We start from the raw sequence: 21,665 nt of genomic DNA, 5'->3' as shown, positions 1-21,665 counted from the left end.
TCCTTTATTGTTATATATCTTTCTTTGTGCACGTTATAGGTTTACAAAGTGAGAAAGCCCAAAGTCCCCCCCAAAGGGACTTACCATCTCCAACAGAAAACACTGTTCACCAACTGCTCTAAACAGCTCTATTGTAGTCCAGCCTTTACTTCAGAGACAAACGTGGGTTGTTACACACGTTATAATGCTCGCCTAGCTGCTAGCGTGGTACGCCCTCATACTCTGCTTCTGACTGGCTAGTAGTCCTTACCTAGGTACTGTCAGGGCACGCCCTCATACTCTGCTTCTGACTGGCTAGTAGTCCTTACCTAGGTACTGTCAGGGTACGCCCTCATACTCTGCTTCTGACTGGCTAGTAGTCCTTACCTAGGTACTGTCGGGGCACGCCCTCATACTCTGCTTCTGACTGGCTAGTAGTCCTTACCTAGGTACTGTCGAGTGCGCCCTCATACTCTGCTTCTGACTGGCTAGTAGTCCTTACCTAGGTACTGTCAGGGCACGCCCTCATACTCTGCTTCTGACTGGCTAGTAGTCCTTACCTAGGTACTGTCAGGGCACGCCCTCATACTCTGCTTCTGACTGGCTAGTAGTCCTTACCTAGGTACTGTCAGGGTACGCCCTCATACTCTGCTTCTGACTGGCTAGTAGTCCTTACCTAGGTACTGTCAGGGTACGCCCTCATACTCTGCTTCTGACTGGCTAGTAGTCCTTACCGAGGTACTGTCAGGGCACGCCCTCATACTCTGCTTCTGACTGGCTAGTAGTCCTTACCGAGGTACTGTCAGGGCACGCCCTCATACTCTGCTTCTGACTGGCTAGTAGTCCTTACCTAGGTACTGTGCATGTGCGACTCCCAACAAAGATAGAACAGAATTGTGATGCCTCACTCTGTAGCTAAAACAGAGAGCTCAACACACAGGGTGAAAAGAAGAGTTTGTTGAAAATTAAACCATGTGAACCTATTCTGATATAACCTCTAAACACAATTATGAACCTGAAAATGAGCATAATATGAGCACTTTAAAGAAGACAGATCAGAAGCTATTTGACTTTTAAAAATTGGCAAGGGAAAAGTTATCATCATTCAGACACACACACACACACACACACACACACACACACACACACACACACACACACACACACACACACACACACACACACAATTTCAATCAGTCTGTCTGCTGAAGGTTTAATCTGGTTCATCATCAGCTCGAGCTGAAGAACATTTTGATGGTGTTGTTGTAGACTGTGTGGGCCAGCTCGAGCGGGTCCTCTTCCCTCGCTGCTGCCATCACCTCTAGAACTTGTCTGGAACAGACAGATAAGATATTGAACCTGTTTTTTTTTCAATTTTAATTAAGACTGCTATTAAAATTGCTTGACGAATTGAAAAACGATGTTTGCTCGCTTGCAAACTTGGATGAATTTATCCGACGAGTTCTTCCCTCTGACTTGACGCCGACATTACTCACGTGATGTGACAGGGCTCATTCCTGTCCTTCAGACAGTGACCCGCCTCCCACTTTTTCTTTGTGGGAAATGTAGTTTTTACATATTTGGAGCCTGCATGAGTGTTCTTCACGCCACACCACGGAGCATCTGGGGAAGGAAGTGTGACGGTTTCCACGCATAAATAAATGTCAACAGTTTAATAGTCACACTTACAACAGCCATGTGAATCACCAAACATCTCGATTTTCTGTTTACTTCATGTAATGATGAAGCCATAAAACGTGGCATGTTGGATTAGCTTCAATGACATGCTGAAAATAATTTCTATTGGTGTAAAACAATAACTCTGGAGCTGTGTAACTTGAAAATCAGAAACCTTTGGCTTTATGCTACTAAATCTACTTTTCTTGAACCTTTCGATGGCCAAACATTCATTTTTTAAATACCTTTTTTATTACAGTAAACTGGCTGCAACTCACCTGTTTCTATCATGAGTCGCTCAGTGGGGATAGACTTCATGGCTTCAATATTGGCCTCTGTTTTCAAGGAACTGAAAAATAGCAAGTACAGTTTAAGTTGCAGTACTGTTATTATGTACGTTTTTTTAAATAAAATGAGTGTAAAAACCTCCTAAAAGCTTCATATTGTCTTCATATGTCATGTCAAGCTCCTTCAATACAGAAGATTTCGAAATACAGAATACATTCAAACACTTGCCTTCATTAAAGATTGGGCTGACTGAATTACATGTTTCTCCTCCACATTACAAAAGTTAGCAGCTACAGAGTTTGGTCTTTTTGATATAGAATAGAATAGAACTTTATTGTACGGCCAAGGCCAGAAAATCCTCTTTGGTCTCACCAAACAGATCTTATTACATTAATGCAAACATACACACAACACACAGTACACACAGTGTACTATATGTTTTCTCTGTAGAAAGGTGCAGATTAGCGCAGTTCTTTTATTAAAGATTTAGTGCGTAACTTTTTGATATTAATGAACGTCTGTTACATTCAAGCCGTTGCCATATGAGTTGCTACAAAGCTAATTAGCTCTAATTAATCAGCATCAGCATCAATCAGCTCTACACAACTCTCTCTGTATTTCTCAGTATGGCTATGTTCGGTGACTTTCCCGCGCAGAAGCTCAAATGAAGCTAGTGACCTCTTCTGAAGAGTCCATCATGTTTTTTTAATCCTCCATGTCCTCCTTGGCTACTAGCAACTGAGTGGAGGATTGATAGGGGGATGTATCGATTTATTATCATTCCATTGTTTCCCTATGGGGAAAGCGGTGCTGCCCAACTATGCGCTCCGCTACCCTCGGCGTCGCACACACGCTTAGAATTGCCGCCGTGCGCTGCGCTCAAAGTTCAAATTATTTCAACTTTGATCTAGTTGCCGCTTAGCCTGGCTCTGCCCTCCTACGTACTTCCGCTCAATTTCCATTTCCCTTCAGTACTCCGTCTGGATTCGTGGTTATAGTCTTGGGTTTTTTCGACCAAAGTTTTTGACAGTCCAATCAGCAAACAGAGGGAGTGGCTGAGGACAATGACGTTGTGGAAGTGCGCTAGAAAGATGCGAGCGAACGCTGCCGAATATCCAGAAGTTTAAGCCCGAGCAAGAACGATCTTTGCTGAGTTGTGTTGGGGGCCATGATGTCGTGGCCCTCCTCTCCACGGGGGTTTGGGAAAAGTTTGATTTTCCAGCACGCTCCGTTAGCGGTGAAGGAGTTGGCTAAGGCTATCGCCAGCGGTGCTAATGCTAATAGCCTTGACGGTCTCCCCTCTTGTTGCACATGCGCATGACATAAGTCACGACCAAACGTTAGCGATTGGTTACGGCAGATCCAGAGTGGCTCTGGGCAGATCCAATAGTTTTAAACTTCAACAGAGTACCCGCCTTCAAGGAGGTTAATACTTGTCAATGGAGAGAGGCCAGACTCTCTGTACAAATTAAATATATCAGTCTTGCCGCTGACCTCTCAAGGCGCAACCATGGGTGCAACCAATTCAAGAGCGTTCCTGTGCTGCACTTTGCCTCTCTGCTCTGCCTACCTTGCAGTTTTGCCGCTTATCATGTGTAGGCGGCTGTAGTGTTATTGCACTAGGTATGAAACATCTCTTATAGATATCCTTGTTTGCCAGAGGTGCTCTGTATCGTCACCCTGAACGGAGCAGCCTAATAAACTCAGTATGGAGGGGATGTTTAGTGTCATCAATGATGGACAGAGCTTTCCTGTGCAGAGCTGAACTGTAAAGGTCCTCTATGTTGCCTGCCTACAATCCTGGACAGCTTGAGTTTTGTTAACCAGACAGAGATAGAAATGGTTTGAAGTCTTAATAAGTTTCAAGCCAAGAATTTGTTGCAACTTGTTGGGTTGACCAAACATTCAACAGGCGTCGTCCTGTCTGTAAGTGGGTCTGATCAAACATTTTGCTCGTGTTTAGACCCGTCGCAAGTGAAGTTGGAGCGGATGTGTGGCTGAGCCCAGATGTGGTTCATGTCGGGTCAAGTCTTTGGGTGGAGTTGGGAAAACAAAATCCTCTCACCATCCGTTTATCCCAATGTAGAGGTCCAGGCCAATGAGGGAAGCAGCGTCCTCTGCCGTCCCATCAAATGAGTGGACCTGAACGGAAAAGTTACAGGTAGTCAGCTGCGTCAAGATTTAATTTCCCATCTGAAACTCTAATGCATTCATTTTATGTGTTAATAATGTTGATGTTTTAAAGTGTGGTTGTATGGGCTACTTCTCCATAGTCAGTGTGTTAGCTACAGTAGATGGCGGTCGGCATGCCCACCAGTTTACTTTCTAGCTGTTAAGTGTATTACTTTCTTTGAAACTGTTCTCTTCAGATACACAGTGTGTATACTTGAGAGTAATAGTATAAAGCAGGGATCTTCAACAGGGGGTCCGGGTCCCCCACGTGGTCCTCAGAGTTAATGCAGGGGGGGTGGGGACGGGACTCCAAATTATTGTTAATTTTTGTGTTGTGTTGTTATGTTTTTTTCAAAAATTAAAAAGTCTTAACATGAATCTAACATTTTCAGCAATTATGACTCCCCTCTGATGATAGGCTTACTGGCCCATAGGTAAGGTAGTCACTAAGGCCATCCACAGATAGAGTTCATCCTAAGGACTCACTGTGCCACATGTATGTTTAACATTAAAACATGATTTATAAAATCATGCCAACAATTAGGCTATTTTCATAGCTTAGTATTCTATGCAAAAAAGGTATGTATAAAGGTTTTAGGCCGCCCTACACGTTATTGTAGGCCCAGTTTATTATGCAACTTCATTTTATACAATATATGTAGAAGGGGTCCCTGCTCTATCTCTCTCTCAGTTAAGGGGTCCTTGGCTTAAAAAAACATTGAAGTCCCCTGGTATAAAGTATAAAACAAATGTCCTCACCACTCCTCCAACACATCGCTCTCGATTTCTCCTCATGATGTCTGTCAAAGCAAAGACAAAGAAACCGTCAAAAGCTTTGCATACAGAATCGCTCTCGTGAAACCAGACTAGTTCCTGGGTGCACACACCTACCAATGAACTCCTGATGGGAGTTCCTGCAGTGGAGGAACATGGGCAGCTTGGTCTCCTCTGCCAGGTCAAACTGCTTCTCAAAGTATCTGTCACAGACCAGAAAGACCAAAGACTTTTTCAGGACTCTACCTCCTGTCATAGTTGTGATGTATGGACGAAAGCAGCAGCAATGCATATGTTATGTATTTATTTCCAACTAGAGCTGAAAAAGTTAGCTGAATAATCGAATAGTGGATCAACAAAAATGAGAGATGACTGATTTATCATTTAATAATAACAATAATAACAACAATAATAATGTATACTTTATTAAAGCTTTAGTGCGTAACTTTTTGATAAATAATGAACGTCTGTTACATTCAAGCCATTGCCAAATGAGTTGCTACAATTAAGACTATCAGCTCTATCAGACTATCAGATTTTTAATCCTCCGTGTCCTCCTTGGCTACTAGCAACTGTGTGGAGGGGGGGTGGGGGTGGTGCGCGGTCACTTAAGGCTTGTATCATGTGGACGCGCCGACAGTGACAGTTTGTTGTCATTACTTAAAATTCCTCATGGGGGCGACACAAACTTCGCACTATAGCTTTAATTCTGCAAGGGAAATTATAATGTTTTCACTCTACACACAGGCCTGAAATACACACACACACGCTCAGTAAATATATACATGCACAAATGGAGAGATGTCAGAGTGAGGGGGCTGCAGCTGTCGATGGACAGGCGCCCTGAGCAGTTGGGGGTTCGGTGCCTTGGTCCATAGCACCTTGGCAGTGCCCAGGAGGTAAACTGGCAAGGTTATGACAATTATCAAACAAAAAAATCTCACCCAAGCCGCTCACAGCTCATTGACATACACAATCAGTGATGAGGCAAAGGTACATTTTAAACGGGCAAAAGCCAACATGTAGCCAATTAGAGCAGCTTTTAATACTCAATTAAGACAAATAAACTTACTTGAGTTGAGTCTCTTTTGGGCAAAATTCCAACCTGTCGAAATCTCGAACAAGTAGAAATACACACAGTACAGTATCAACATATCACTTAACAATGGAAATACTTATTACTGCGTACTAAATACTTTATGATATTATATGTATACATATTTACACTGGCATAGTAGTATAGAAGCAAAGAACCGTAAGTGACTCATTTCTTGTGGATACAAATTGAAATCGTTTCTGTTTTCATCACTATCGTTTTTCTTTACTACTGCACAAATGCAACACAGTTGCCAGCGCTCACCGAGTCCGCACTCTCCGATGGCCACCACCTTTCCTCTGTGTGCTGCAGCCAGCTCCCTCAGCCCGGAGAAGTACTCAGATTCTCCATTCTGCTCAAACTCACTGCAGCGGGTGGGATGGCAGCCGACCGTGCAGTAGAACTCATCTGTAATGGTTGAATATGAAGGTATAAAGTAGGGCTGGGCAATTTATCGATATTATATCGACATCGATATATGACACTAGATATCGTCTTAGATTTTGGATATCGTGATATGGCAATATGACATACAGTGCCTTGCGAAAGTATTCGGCCCCCTTGAACTTTTCGACCTTTTGCCACATTTCAGGCCTCAAACATAAAGATATAAAACTGTAAATTTTTGTGAAGAATCAACAACAAGTGGGACACAATCATGAAGTGGAACGAAATTTATTGGATATTTCAAACCTTTTAAACAAATAAAAAACTGAAATATTGGGCGTGCAAAATTATTCAGCCCCCTTAAGTTAATACTTTGTAGCGCCACCTTTTGCTGCGATTACAGCTGTAAGTCGCTTGGGGTATGTCTCTATCAGTTTTGCACATCGAGAGACTGACATTTTTGCCCATTCCTCCTTGCTAAACAGCTCGAGCTCAGTGAGGTTGGATGGAGAGCGTTTGTGAACAGCAGTTTTCAGTTCTTTCCACAGATTCTCGATTGGATTCAGGTCTGGACTTTGACTTGGCCATTCTAACACCTGGATATGTTTATTTGTGAACCATTCCATTGTAGATTTTGCTTTATGTTTTGGATCATTTTCTTGTTGGAAGACAAATCTCCGTCCCAGTCTCAGGTCTTTTGCAGACTCCATCAGGTTTTCTTCCAGAATGGTCCTGTATTTGGCTCCATCCATCTTCCCATCAATTTTAACCATCTTCCCTGTCCCTGCTGAAGAAAAGCAGGCCCAAACCATGATGCTGCCACCACCATGTTTGACAGTGGGGATGGTGTGTTCAGGGTGATGAGCTGTGTTGCTTTTACGCCAAACATAACGTTTTGCATTGTTGCCAAAAGTTCGATTTTGGTTTCATTTGACCACAGCACCTTCTTCCACGTTTGGTGTGTCTCCCAGGTGGCTTTTGGCAAACTTTAAGCGACACTTTTATGGATATCTTTAAGAAATGGCTTTCTTCTTGCCACTCTTCCATAAAGGCCAGATTTGTGCAGTATACGACTGATTGTTGTCCTATGGACAGAGTCTCCCCCCCTCAGCTGTAGATCTCTGCAGTTCATCCAGAGTGATCATGGGCCTCTTGGCTGCATCTCTGATCAGTCTTCTCATTGTATGAGGCTGAAAGTTTAGAGGGACGGCCGGGTCTTCGTAGATTTGTAGTGGTCTGATACTCCTTCCATTTCAATATTATCGCTTGCACAGTGCTCCTTGGGATGTTTAAAGCTTGGGAAATCTTTTTGTATCCAAATCCGCCTTTAAACTTCTCCACAACAGTATCTCGGACCTGCCTGGTGTGTTCCTTGTTCTTCATGATGCTCTCTGTGCTTTACACGGACCTCTGAGACTATCACAGAGCAGGTGCATTTATAACGGAGACTTGATTACACACAGCTGGATTCTATTTATCATCATTAGTCATTTAGGTCAACATTGGATCATTCAGAGATCCTCACTGAACTTCTGAAGAGTTTGCTGCACTGAAAGTAAAGGGGCTGAATAATTTTGCACGCCCACTTTTTCAGTTTTTTATTTGTTAAAAAAGTTTGAAATAGCCAATGAATTTCGTTTCACTTCATAATTGGGACCCACTTGTTGTTGATTCTTCACAAAAAATTACAGTTTTATATCTTTATGTTTGAGGCCTGAAATGTGGCAAAAGGTCGAAACGTTCAAGGGGGCCGAATACTTTCGCAAGGCACTGTAAGTGTTGTCTTTTTCTGGTTGTAAAGGCTGCGTTACAGTAGAGTGATGTCATTTTCTGAACGTACCAGACTGTTCTAGCTGTTTTATTTGCCTTTACCCACTCAGTATAGTAGTCAGTATACCCACGGTATTGGTGATTATTTATTAAAACTCTCATTGGGTTAATATTTTCTGAAAGCACAAATTGTCAACCCTACAATATCGACATTGATGTATTTGGTGAAAAATATTGTGATATTTGATTTTCTCCATATCGCCCAGCTCTAGTATAAAGGTCCAGCATAGAGGAAAGCATTCGACTGATTCTGCTCATGAAGAAATGGACTTACGGATGTTTTAATAAAGACCTCATGAATTCACATTTTAGCTCGTGCCTCTGGCTCTGCAATACAATCATAAAAAGGCCCATGGATGCTGAGAATCGACCAAAAACCATTTGGTCACTTTTGTTGTTGTAGTTGTTATAGATACCTCTGGTCTGGGCTAGTTTCAGGGCCTCTTTGCTGTCTTCAAGGTTTCCGCCGGTGATCATAAACTGAAACAAAGCCACAGGTATTACATTACTCTTGAGCAGGGCCCCACAGAATCTGCAGACGCAAATTTTTCGCTGAATTTTTCGTCGATTTTAAACAAAATAAAAAAAATCTAAAATAATACTCAGAATGTTGACACATCTCTGCCAGAAAAAACTGTCTGCTAAATTCAGCAGATTTTCATTCTAGATCAACGCTAAAGAAAACAATAAAATATATATAAATAAATAAATCTGCAGATTCCATTTGGGTGTGCTTATGAGACAAAATTTTAAAATTTGTAATGGCTTTTCAGTGTTCAATTACAAGACCCCGATCACCAAAGTTATAACAATTCATGCTGAGGGGAACACCAAATTTCCTTCTAGTCCATTTAATGGTTGTTAAAACATTTTACTCAAAACCACAAATAGAAGCCTCGTGGTGGCACTAGAAGAAAAGTCAGAGGATCACCAAAGTCATTAAAGTCATAAACCTACTACCCTGCCTGACTTTGTTAATGCTAAAGCTGATCTAGTGCAGAGTTTTAATAATCATTTTGCTTCAATAGGTGTAAATTTGGCTAAGAAGATTAATCAACCCCAGGGTGTTAACTTTAAGCATTTTCTCTCTGGTAGCTACATTAACTCATTTTTTATGGTACCAACAGATAGTACCGAGCTCCTCAAGATCATTTTGGACTTGAGGAGCTCATACACGCACGGTGTAGATGGAATATGTAGTAAGATCATGAAGGCCATTGCAAATGTCATTGTAGAGCCATTGGCTCACTGCATCAACCTTTCTTTATTTACTGGCACTGTACCAAAAATACAAAAATTGCTAAAATAATTCCAATTTTCAAATCGGGTGACAGAAATGATTTGAGCAATTACCGGCCCATATCTATTCTACCCACCTTCTCCAAAGTACTGGAGAAGGTGGTATACACTCAGACTCAGTGGCTATCTTGAAAAGCTGGATATTCTTGTCCCCTCTCAATGCGGTTTCAGAAAAAGATTACAACCTCTATGGCAATACTCGATTTAATAGAACAAATACATGACTGCATTGAAGAGGGAAACTGTGGTGTTGGTATTTTCTTGGACCTTTCAAAAGCCTTTGATACAATTGACTTTGATATTTTACTGCACAAAATGCATCACTACGGTATCAGAGGTCAAACACTTAAATGGTTCAGAAGTTATTTATACGAGAGGGAACAGTATGTCCATGTCGATGACCATAACTCTACTTGTCAGTCTATAACCTCTGGGGTCCCCCAGGGTTCTATTTTAGGGCCACTCTTATTCATTTTGTATATAAATGATTTTATAAATTCCTCTAAAATATTTCATAAAATTATGTTTGCAGATGACACAAATGTGTTTACATCACACAGGAACCCACTTATTCTACAAGATATAGTAAACTCAGAATTAACTAAAGTGGACTCCTGGTTTAAATGTAATAAACTGTCATTAAATATGAGCAAAACTAATTACATTTTATTTAAATCATGTAAAAAATTTAAAAAGACTGATCACTGCCTGATAAATAGGGCAGGAGATAAAAAGAGTATATTCCACTAAATTCCTGGGGGTCCTCATTGATGACTCTCTCAGCTTTAAATGTCATATTGACTATCTTGTAAATAAATTGTCCAAGTATGTTGGCTTGTTTTATAAGATCAGACACTTTCTTCCGCTGTCTGCCCTTCTCACATTGTATAAATCTCTCTTTGAACCGCCGCTTAACTATTGCAATGTGATATGGTGTAACACTTTCACCAGCCATCTTAAAAAACTTATATCTTTGCAAAGAAAGTCATACGGGCTCTCTCCTGGTCAAGAGATAAATTCCCCCCACCAAACCTCTATTTCACCGTTTTGAGTTACTAAGACTGACTGAGCTAAATGAATACCATAATGCCTGCCTTATGTTTCAAATTGTCAACAGGATGAACTCTAGATTGAGTAGTCTTGTTCCTATCTCCAGCCCCCAGCACACCTACCAAAACGAGAATCAAACCACTTATATCAGGAAAATGTCGCAGCTAGTAATGCGCAAGTATGAGTGTTGTTTGTAGGGGGGCGCGAATTTGGAACAGGATTGATAGATGGCCTCAAGGTGTTGCCCTTTATCTCCAACTTTAAAAGACAACTAAAAAAATATTTCTTATTAACCTATATCTAATTTAAAACTATTTTTTCATGGACTACTGGGATGTATGTATGATTGTATGTATATGTAATGTCATGTATGTACTAGAGCCTTTGCGTGCATCTAGTCATCATCATTTGTGGAAATTGTGTATTCTATACTTTGTTCCACTACTTTCTATTGAATCATGGGCCCCCACCTATAAGCTTTTCTAGCTTCTTTGGGGGACCCATTCACTTTACCCAATTAATCTTGTACCCCCCCAACTGTATTATTGTAATGTTTCAAGTGGTATTTGTGAATAAATAAATAAAAAAAAATAAAAAAATTAGGATACATCCTCTAGGGACCATGAATGTCCGTACCAGATTTCATGGCAATCCATCCAATAGTTCTTGAGATATTTATGTCTGGGCCAACATTGCAATCCCCCAAAAAAATGTTGATTGTGAGGCTCCAACTCGAACAAAGTGCATTTATATTTAAGTGATGGGACACATGGCTTACCTTTTCAACTCCTGTTTTGAGAGCTCGGTCAATGATCTGATTGAAGTCATCTGTCGAAAAAAAAATACGGAATACAGCATAGAAAGTCGGCTTAGAAATATATAAAAAATATTGGATGGGATAGAACAACACAATGTAACTCTGCTAAATAAAACATCACATTCATTATTAGATTCACTTGTTTTCATTTGAAACTAATTGTATGTCCGAATACAATACACATTTTCTATAGCAGAGTCATTCTCAGAGTCCGGACCAAACAGCGAATCAATCCGAAAGCCAAATGCATGCTCTTGGGGGGAATTGTTGGGTCGCTGTAAATTATAGGGTGTGGTCCAGACCAATGATCTTCAACAGGGGGTCCTCAGAGTTAATGCAGGGGTGCCCCCAAATTATTGTTAATTTTTGAAAGTTTTTTCCTGGCCTATAAGTAAGGTAGTCACTAAGGCCATCCACAGATACAGTTAATCCTAAAGATTCTCTGTATCACATAACATTAAAACATGATTTATAAAATCATTCCAACATCTATTAGGCTATTTGAATAGCTTAGTATTCTATGCAAAAAAAGGTATGTATAAAGGCTTTAGGGCACCCTACACGTTATGTTGGCCCAGTTTAATATGCAACTTTCCAGAGTCTGAAACTCACGTAGCAGTATCTCAGCCTGTCTGACTGACATTTCTTCTTGGATGTCCACACACCATCTTTTTTCCCATGGCACATCCAAGCATATGGTTATAAAACACAAAGTGACCAATCACAGCAGAGGAGCAAAAGGTTTAACCCTTGGGTCTGTCATTTACTCGCACGGCTTTTCTTATCACAGCTACGCAGATGACACCCAACTAATTCTTTCCTTACCAGAGTCTGAAACTCAAGTAGCAGCATGTATCTCGGCCTGTCTGACTGACATTTCTTCTTGGATGTCCACACACCATCTGAAACTCAACCTCGACAAGACTCCTTTTCCTTCTAGGGAAGGGCTCTCATACCAAGACCTGACTATAACAATTGACAACTCTGTGGTAGTCCCCACCCAGACCGCTAGAAACCTGTGTGTGACACTTGATGACCAACTCTCCTTCACTGCCAACATTGCTGCAACCACCTGATCGTGTAGATACATGCTGCACAACATCAGAAGGATACGTCCCCTTCTAACGCAGAAGGCGGCTCAGGTTCTGGTTCAGGCTCTAGTCATCTCACGTCTAGACTACTGCAACTCCCTCCTGATTGGCCTGTCTGCATGTGCCGTCCGGCCCCTGCAGCTCATTCAGAACGCAGCAGCTCGGCTTGTCTTCAACCTTTTACCAGTTGCTGCCCGCATCTGCTTCAAGACACTAGTACTTGCATACAGGGCCACGAACGGATCAGCCCCCAGCTTACATCCAGGACATGGTCAAACCCTATACCCCCACAAGCCCACTCCGCTCTGCATCAGCCATCCTGCTTGCTGCCCCCTCACAGCGGGGGGCAACTAATCACTCAACGAAATCCCGACTGTTCTCTGTCCTGGCTCCTAAATGGTGGAATGAGCTCCCTATCGACATCGGGACGGTCGAAAGCCTACGCATCTTCCGCCGAAGGCTAAAAACACATCTCTTCCGACTACACCTCAGATAAACATGAAATTTATATATATATATATATATATATATATATAGAAGCTGCACTTTCATATGGCTCTTTGTAGTTTTGCTTATTTAAAGCTGATGTAGGCCTACTTGCACTTACTACTTGTTGTCTGGAGTTTGCACCTTCAAGGTTGAAAGCACTTAATTGGAAGTCGCTTTGGATAAAAGCGTCAGCTAAATGACATGTAATGTAATGTAACTCAATTTTATAAAATATATTCCGTAGACTGTACTGGAGCAGGGACCCTCTACTGAGTAGTCTCTCTTTCACTTAAGGGGTCCTTGGCTTAAAAAAACGTTTATGACCCTTGGTCTAGACCTACTCTATCTGTAAAGTGTCCTGAGATAACGTTTGTTATGATTTGACATAGAGCTGCACGATGTATTGTTTTTTTATCACAATATCAACTTGCGCAATAAACATATCGCAAAAGGCTGCGACATTTCGCAAATGATTTTTTTGTGTCAGTTGATAAAGAGAATCTCAGTACAAAATTACATTTTAAAATGTAACTGTCATTTTATTTCCGTGCTGCCTTTTATATTCAATACATTGATCGATAAAATAATGTTGGAAATATTTTTTTTCATTTGCTTTAAATTTCAACGTGTTGCATTTTAGCAGAATACTGAAAGCAGCAGAAAGGCAGAACTGAGTACACTTTAATATATATGTTTATTTATCGCGAGCAATGTCGTTATTGGGATATTCAACAACGTTATCGCATATTTTAATCGTATCGTGCAGCCCTAATATGACACTATAATTAAAATTGAATTGAACAGCCCATAAGTCAAGTAACGTGTCCTGAGATAATGTCTGTTATGATTGGACACTATAAATGAAGTTGAATTTAATAGCCCACATGTCAAAAGGGAATCAGTAGCTCACCGTCGTGTTTCTGCTTCCCTCTGTAGACTCCTCTAAACATGGGATCTGTCAGGTTCACCCCGATATCTGGAGAGGGAGAGGATGGAAGATCTAAACTGCAATATCTCACCAAACATTCGGTTGTGACTCACTGTTGATATGCTGGAACAATAACATAAAGTACTGCGATACTGGTACCAACATCCTGCCGGGATATCTCATCTTTCCATGCCTAAAACTATGTTGTTGACACAGTGGTATGAAAGAAATACATTCTGAAGTGATAGGTATTGCTGGCACCGGCACCAAAAAATACATGATACAACAATAGTGGTAGGCTACATGATTTAGACAAAATGAATATGGTTGTAATCAACAACTGCTTTTATTTGGGGTGCAACTAATGCATTTATTTCATTATGGATTAGTCTAAGGATTAGGTCTACAACAAATCAGAAGATAGTAAAAAAAATAAAATTAAAATGCAAATCACAATTTTCTAACAATCAAATTGCTTGTTTCCTTTTAAAACCTTAAAATACGTAGTTCACTATCAAATAAGACAACTACTATTATTTTCATTATAAATTCATGTGTAAGTGTTTTCATTAGAACCTAAGGTGACGCCTTCAAAATGCTCGCATTGTCTGACAGTCAAAACTACATTTGGGCTACTGCCCGGTAACTTGTGAATTAATTCATAATAATACTTAATAATAATAATTAATACTTTATTAATCCCGCAAGGGAAATTACAATGTTTTCACTCTGTTGTTATTATTATACACATTACACACAGGCCTGAATTACACACACATGCTCAGTACCTATACAGGCACTAATGGAGAGATGTCAGAGTGAGGGGGCTGCCCATGGACAGGCGCCCCGAGCAGTTGGGGGGTTCAGTGCCTTGCTCAAGAGCAACTTGGCAGTGCCCAGGAGGTGAACTGGCACATCTCCAGCTACCAGTCCACCACCATACTTTGATTGATACATAATAACACGTCATAATTTACTTGTGGATTATGTATAATTCATAAAAATTCAGTAACTAACTGTATGTAGTGGAGTAAAAAGCACAGTATGTGCATCTGAGATGTAGTGGAGTAGAAGAGAAGTACAAAGAAAATGGAAATATAGCTGTGTACAAAGAAAATGGAAATATAGTTGTGAACTGCTATGAACCGAAAACAGACCATCTGACATTTCTCTGTGACTGCTATGTTTTTTTTAGCAGCGCTAACTCAAACTAGCTCGCATGCTAACTGAAAACATGCAGGCTTGTCTGTTTACAGCAAACACCAGCATGCGGTGACACCGACACACTCAAAGTCTTCTGTCGTCTCTTTATGTTTTATTAATCTAACCATTCAACACAAGTGTCTTACCAATGAATTTGTGCTGAGCCATGGTTGTAAGAGCAATACTTCTGAAAAGAACCACACATGCAGCTCTCACCAATCCCATAATGCCGCAATACCGTAAGTAACATAGAAAAGAGAAGCCACATTACTGGCATAGCTAGACATTCGGTTACTTTGTTTAACTTTAATCATTTCAAAATACTTTATTCGTCCATGCAGTTCAAGAAAAAAGATCGTGCAAACAGAAATACACGTAAACGATTCTTTACACACATAAGAAACAGACCAAACAAGCGACGAGACACTAAATACCTTTGCGCATTTTAGAGGTAATTACGGTCATAACGTCCACACGCCACAAAGTCCCAGAATCCTCCGCGCCGCTCGCCGAGAAGGTGACAGGGGACGGTGAAAATGGCCACTGCCTATCTCACTCACCACCAAAAAGTGTTGCGACTTTACAAGAAATCGCTGAGACACCTCGAGTCATGGTGCATCTTTAGGTAAGATGAGCTCGTTTAAGCTCTGCGGTGAAAAGTGAATAATGCAGAACGTCGCTGCTGTCCTCGGGTCTGTCTGCTCTGCTGCTAAGCTAACAGCTAAGCTAACTGCTAGCCAGGTCACTCATTACTTAGCTAAGTCGGTCAGTCCCACTGCAAAATACCGATCCTCGTCAGCTCATCAACCTTTCATTAAACCACTAATACATCCCTGAAACTGTCCTGCTAATTTAAAACAGTATATTGTTTGAAGCTAAGTTAATTTACACGTTTACGGGGCGGTAGCTAGCGTCGAAATCAGTGAATAGTCGAGTTATAGCAATACAAACTTGACTCTGTCTCATGGCAGACAGCCTAATACATGGTAATGTAGCTATATAACCAGAAATCTCCATACATAATATTAATTAAGCTCGTTTAAAGGATAGGTAATCCTTTGTGTTTTTGCTGTTCTATTTGTTTTTTTATCTTTAATTGTCCACCACTTTGGTCGACTGTTGTTTTTAAAATGTGCTTTATACATAAATTTGGATTGCATTTGCTCACAACTCCAAACACTGTTCACTGTAAAAGTTATTGTTATTATTAAATGAATAATTCAGCTTTACCTCTGTTCCCTATGATGAACTGAATAATATGACGTTTGTTGCTGTTCAGGCTTAGGAATAGTAAAGGAGGAGCAGTAGTAGTAGTAGTAGTAGTAGTAGTAGTAGTAGTAGTAGTAGTAGTAATAGAGATTTAATAAAGTAATTCACTCTAGACGTTATAGGGATTTGTTATACATATGATTTTACATTTCTTCTGCTGACGTACAAACTTAAGCTGGTCAACCATTGTGAATATTGTTATTGGGATAATAATGTTTTTTGTTTAAAAAAAAAAATCCAGAACTTGAGTTATAAAGAAGAATTTGACATTGTTTATGTCAACCATCTCATTTCTTACAGTGCAAGCTATGGCTGAAACCCACTGTAGTGGTTTTCTCAAGAGGAAGAAATGCTGTTTGTTAGCCCAAATGATAAGCACACGTAATGTTTTTGTCCGTGTCAAGTTGACACTGTCCTCCTTACTAGACGGCTTACAGTTTGTAGCTGCAAAGAGGAATCGATTAGTCGATTAGTTGTCAACTATTAAACTAATTGCCAACTATTTTGATAATCATTTAATTGGTTTGAGTCATTTTTTTTATAAAAAATAAAAAGTCAGGAGTTTTTTTTATTTTTATTATTATTCATTTTATTTGTTAGGGACCATGTACAATTTGATGCAATTTACCAGACTTAGCCATGGGGCTACTTTACATCTGCAGTCCCTAGGCAGGGCACAATTTAAATCCAACAGTAAAAACATGACAACATCTAACAAAACAACAAGAAAGGTCACAAATCCTACATCAATATAATACATTGTGTGTGACACACACACACACACACACACACACCTGTTCAGCACCATGTTGTGCTGTTGATTCTGATTCCAGCTTCTTAAATGTCAATATGTTCTAGTTTGTTCTGTCCTCTGTGACCATAAACTGAATATTTTTGAGTTGTGGACAAAACAAGACATTTGAGGACGTCATCTTGGGCTTTTGGGAAACACTGGACCGTCGTGCTGAGCAATATATCGATGTTATATCGATATCTTGATATGAGACTAGATACCGTCTTAGATTTTGGATATTGTAATATTGTGATATTACATAAGTGTTGTCTTTTCCTGGTTTTAAAGGCTACATTACAGCAAAGTTATGAGCTTCTCTGAACTTACCAGACTGTTCTAGCTGTTCTATTATTTGCATTTTCCCCACTTAGACATTATATCCACATTACTGATGATTATTTATCTAAAATCTAAGTGTGAAGATATTTTGTGTAAGCACCAATTGTCAACCCTACAATATCGCCGCAATATCGATATCGAGGTATTTGGTCAAGAATATCGTGACATCTGACTTTCTCCCTATCGCCCAGCCCTACTGGACCATTTTTCACCATTTTCTGACATTTTACAGCCCAAACAACTAATCGATTAATGGAGAAAATAATCAACAGATGAATTGACGATGAATATAATCGTTAGTTGCAGCCCTGTTACAGTTACTAGATCAGGATTCAAGCTATTTAACTGTTGTTGTCGTTTTCCCCGTCACAGAGACAAATACCGGTTCTACGCCTGCATGCTGCGGGCTCGCTTCGATGAGAACAAGGACGAGAAGGACATGGTGAAGGCCACCAAGATGCTGAAGGCGGGGGAGGAGGAGTTCTGGTCCAACCAGCACCCCCAGCCCTACATCTTCCCCGACTCTCCCGGAGGAACGTCCTACGAGAGATACGAGTGCTACAAGGTGAGGCAGGGCTTCCATGTTCTTCATCTGGACAGTGACCATGAAATCATTTCCATACTCAAAATATATTTCTTAGTAGAGCCCGACCGATATGTCGGCGGGCTGATATTATCAGCCAATACTGGGCATTTCCAAACTATCGGTATTTATAATGGCCGATAAATTATTTTTTAATTAACATTTTTTATATTAATTTATCAGAATCTAGTTTGTCCACCAGAGGGCTCTCTACAATGTCCCTGTTGGCAACACTCTTTGATTTTTGTTGTTGTTATTGTCTTTTTGTTCAAAAGGACTTTAACTTTCATATCTTAAGTTTGAATTTTTATACATTTTATTTATCAGAAGTTTATTTTTAAACTGCATTGTCATATTATTTTAGTGAGGACTCATAAATAACTACAAATAACTAATGTTAGGGAAATCTTTTCCGCGTTTCTGGATTATTTTTCAAAAATATGTATTGCCCGATATATCGGATTTTTAAATCACCAAATATTTTTATCGATATTGGCCTTAAAAATCCTTTAATGGTCGGGCTCTATTTCTTAATTATTATCTCTCTTACAATTCTAAGAAAAAAGGTTATATAGCTCTGGAGTTTTTCCACAATTTGTGACACAAAATGATTTAAAAGCAAACTTATGGTTTGAGACCTTTTCTGTACCAGAAAACAAAACAAATTTAGGGATGTGGCTTTGTGTGACTACAATACATTTGAAGCTGTTTCTCCACAGTGGTTTCTTTGTGTTCAAATACCACCTATTAATCATTTTTGTAACCTAAAGCTATTGATCAAACTATGAATAAAAAATGTGACTGATTATTGACGTGCAGGTGTGTGAGAAAGTGTGTTGCCCTGTCTGTCAAATTGCTCCTGCCCCTCTGCTGGAGATGTAAGGGCATCTGGACTGTGTCAACATCTCCCATCACATATTCTGAGATATTCTATCCTCTGATAGATAAAATAAGATTTCAATAAGATTTCACATTGTTTACTGTCAAAGAGTGTGCTTGTTCTTTTGAATTCTCAAAACCTTGTACTTATTTATCAGGTTGCTTATTTTAGATTAGTCTCGCATTGCCAGGGCTATCTCCACAGCGTTAGGAGGGGGATTGTTTGCATTTCTTTAAACCAATCACAGTCGTCCCGGGGCGGCGCTAAGCTCCGGACGCAGCGGCGGTGGCTCTGCTAAATAGTCTCGGGAAGGAACTTGTTTTAGGTGGAACATTTGCACCCGGCAAAAGAAAAAGGCACGTACAATATTAAATGAAGTTAACTGTTCACACAATACAGTAATGTGAGCTATTTAAATTAGCTGATACGTGGTTAAACCTAATTTGCTCTTACCAGTGTACGGCAGTGTGAATGTCCACAGCAATCCGCCAGTCGGTCCGAAAACCTCCCAGTTAGAGAGGAAAAGACGTCAACATATTCTTTGTAAATCTTTACAATCATTCCCCCGAGAGAACCGAGCAGGCCTGCCTCGTTGCACCATCCAACTTTTCTTCAAAACTTGACATTTTCAGCGTGCAGTTCGCTGGCTCGAAGTTCGTTGTTTCCCGTTGAGTTTGGGAATGGCGACACACACACACACACACACACACACACACACACACACACACACACACACACACACACACACACACACACACACACACACACACACAGAGCGGAAGGTGAGGGATAAAGTCTGAGATGCCGGCTGTCAGGCTCTATCCTGCAAATGTACTTCTGTTGATCTAGACTAATTTAGCCAATTAGGAACACTTATATCATTTTATTTGAGGTCAAAAAGATGACGTGGGAAAACGCTGACATTCCTAATGTGACATGATGAAAAGTCCTGAGCTCCTGTTTTGTTTCCCACAGGTCCCCGAGTGGGCGCTGGACCACTGGCACCCCTCAGAGAAGGCCATGTACCCGGACTACTTCTCCAAGAGAGAGCAGTGGAAGAAACTGAGAATGCAGAGCTGGGACAAAGAGGTGGGCAGTTCAGACGCGTTTTACAGTACATACCACCAGGGCGCGTGTCGCCTCCTCTTTTGTGGGTTAACTCTGCTCAAAGAACCTGGCTTTAAGACTTAAATAACTCACCTTTCACAAGGTGAATTCACAGTACTGTTACAGTTACCACAAGGCCGCGTGAGACCGTGGTACTAACGTTTTTGATTATGACCCCTTAAAACAAATCAACGTCTATTTGCGACTAATGCACGATATGAGGAAAATGTCAAATTGCGATTATTTTTGACTGATGTTTCGATTGCGATATGATTCAAGATATTGGAGGGAATGATTAATTTTTTTGGATCATCATTTTCATTGACACACAAATGAAAATGTACTATAGTCATATAGTAGTGTGATTTTTAGCAAGAATCTGTACCAAACAAAGATGTTTTCCTTTAGTCTGTAAGATAGGATTTGTAGGCCCAGGACGTCTCTGCAGCCCCACAATACTTCATTCAGAATGGTTAGACACATATTTTGCACCCCACCCTGCGATTTGGATATTGCACTAGTCCATATTGCGATTTGGATAACGTTGCGATTAATTGTGCAGCCCTATTTGCGAGCCCTTGTTACAGGTCGCGTGTCTGAGTTATACAGTCCACCAAAAGATAGATTTTTCCTTTATCACCTTTTCAAATTGACTACTTTTAATGTTTCCAAAGATGTAAAAACTATCCAGCATTTCACAAGAAAAAGGCAAAGATCAGAGGAACATGAAAAGATGAATGCAATTTTGTGCAAGAGTCCTCTTTAAGTCATTTTCTTCTCATTTCGGCCTGTTGATCAGACAAAATGCACCCCTTAAAAAAGACGCCCTTTGGCTCCTAGTATTTGCAATTGAACCTTTCCACTATGCTCTCATTTGATGGTGAAAATAACTTCCACTTGCCGCCCCTTGTTGTGGTTTCAGGTCGCCCAGCTGCAGACCGAGACTCAACCCGGCGGCCCCAAGACTGAAGCCCTCCCTCCAGCCCGCAAGGAGGGAGACCTCCCCCCTCTGTGGTGGCAGTACGTCACCCGCCCCAGGGAGCGCCCCACATAAACAACCTCCACCTCCTGGGGGTTGGTCACCCCCCCCCCCTCTCAGTCTGAGAGGAAACAACAGCAGAAGCAGCACGAAGGCTGGCTGACCTTCATGAATTACCACCTGTCTGTAAAGAATCAGTCATTCACCTGTGCAGGTTGCATGGCTGAGAAATCAACCTGCCTGAATTCACACGGATCCTTTTAGTAGTCAGTTTAAGGAGGTTGGTGACTTTGAAAAGTCCTGTACATGTTTCAAATAATACCTGTAACTGTTCCGATAAATAAATATATGATGTAAATTGAGTTTGTGTGTTGTGTGTTATGACCCATTGCATGCTTTAAAGGGGGTCAGCCCTATGTTCCCACATTTCTAAGAATTTCTTCTTTTTTTTCACTGAATATTAGGCCCTATGTTCCCACATTTTTAAGACATTTTCAAAATTAGGTTCCTACATTTTCCCTTCAATTTAAGCCCTATCCTCCCACAAAAAAAAGCAAACCGCTAATTAGCTTATAAAGCTAGTCGTCGGGGCCACGCAAAAGTAAAAAGAAATTGCTATTTCTACACCACTAACA

The 21,665-nt window shown here is 40.6% G+C and overlaps 2 protein-coding genes and 1 long non-coding RNA gene across 4 annotated transcripts; 1 reads left to right on the top strand and 2 right to left on the bottom strand.

Annotated features, from left to right (window-relative positions):
- Positions 1 to 1,097: 1,097 nt before the first annotated feature.
- On the bottom strand, positions 1,098 to 15,331 carry tatdn1 (TatD DNase domain containing 1). Its single transcript, XM_039820929.1, has 12 exons — positions 15,227 to 15,331; positions 13,860 to 13,925; positions 11,331 to 11,380; positions 8,620 to 8,683; positions 6,251 to 6,394; positions 5,963 to 6,005; positions 5,008 to 5,093; positions 4,876 to 4,916; positions 4,010 to 4,086; positions 1,935 to 2,005; positions 1,476 to 1,602; positions 1,098 to 1,311 (listed from the first exon to the last, which is right to left on the bottom strand). The coding sequence occupies exons 1-12, from the start codon at positions 15,303 to 15,305 to the stop codon at positions 1,209 to 1,211; spliced, it is 951 nt and encodes a 316-aa protein (XP_039676863.1). The 5' UTR covers positions 15,306 to 15,331; the 3' UTR covers positions 1,098 to 1,208.
- A 230-nt stretch (positions 15,332 to 15,561) lies between these two features.
- ndufb9 (NADH:ubiquinone oxidoreductase subunit B9) lies at positions 15,562 to 21,392 on the top strand. Its single transcript, XM_039820930.1, has 4 exons — positions 15,562 to 15,705; positions 17,854 to 18,046; positions 19,920 to 20,033; positions 20,974 to 21,392. Exons 1-4 carry the CDS (start codon positions 15,617 to 15,619, stop codon positions 21,103 to 21,105), a joined length of 528 nt encoding a protein of 175 aa, XP_039676864.1. The 5' UTR covers positions 15,562 to 15,616; the 3' UTR covers positions 21,106 to 21,392.
- LOC120571837 lies at positions 16,920 to 19,717 on the bottom strand. Of its 2 annotated transcripts, none has more exons than XR_005641309.1 (2): positions 19,699 to 19,717; positions 16,920 to 17,143 (listed from the first exon to the last, which is right to left on the bottom strand). It is a non-coding gene; the product is annotated as an uncharacterized LOC120571837 (long non-coding RNA). The 2 variants fall into 2 exon arrangements; XR_005641308.1 differs by having other exon boundaries at positions 19,703 to 19,716.
- Positions 21,393 to 21,665: the final 273 nt, after the last annotated feature.

This window comes from Perca fluviatilis, chromosome 13, assembly GCF_010015445.1.
Source record: "Perca fluviatilis chromosome 13, GENO_Pfluv_1.0, whole genome shotgun sequence".
Classification (NCBI taxonomy): Eukaryota; Metazoa; Chordata; class Actinopteri; order Perciformes; family Percidae; genus Perca; species Perca fluviatilis.
This window is presented reverse-complemented; position numbering and strand designations above follow the sequence as displayed.

Excerpts from the sequence above, each read along its gene's own strand:
- ndufb9 (XM_039820930.1), top strand. The coding sequence starts at position 15,617 with ATGGCCACTGCCTATCTCACTCACCACCAAAAAGTGTTGCGACTTTAC. Across the intron at positions 18,047-19,919 it reads AGAGATACGAGTGCTACAAG|GTCCCCGAGTGGGCGCTGGA; the intron begins GTGAGGCAGGGC and ends TGTTTCCCACAG. Across the intron at positions 20,034-20,973 it reads TGCAGAGCTGGGACAAAGAG|GTCGCCCAGCTGCAGACCGA; the intron begins GTGGGCAGTTCA and ends TTGTGGTTTCAG.
- tatdn1 (XM_039820929.1), bottom strand. The coding sequence starts at position 15,305 with ATGGGATTGGTGAGAGCTGCATGTGTGGTTCTTTTCAGAAGTATTGCT. Across the intron at positions 6,395-8,619 it reads GAAACTAGCCCAGACCAGAG|ATGAGTTCTACTGCACGGTC; the intron begins GTATCTATAACA and ends CAACCATTACAG. Across the intron at positions 1,603-1,934 it reads GCGACTCATGATAGAAACAG|ATGCTCCGTGGTGTGGCGTG; the intron begins GTGAGTTGCAGC and ends TTCCTTCCCCAG.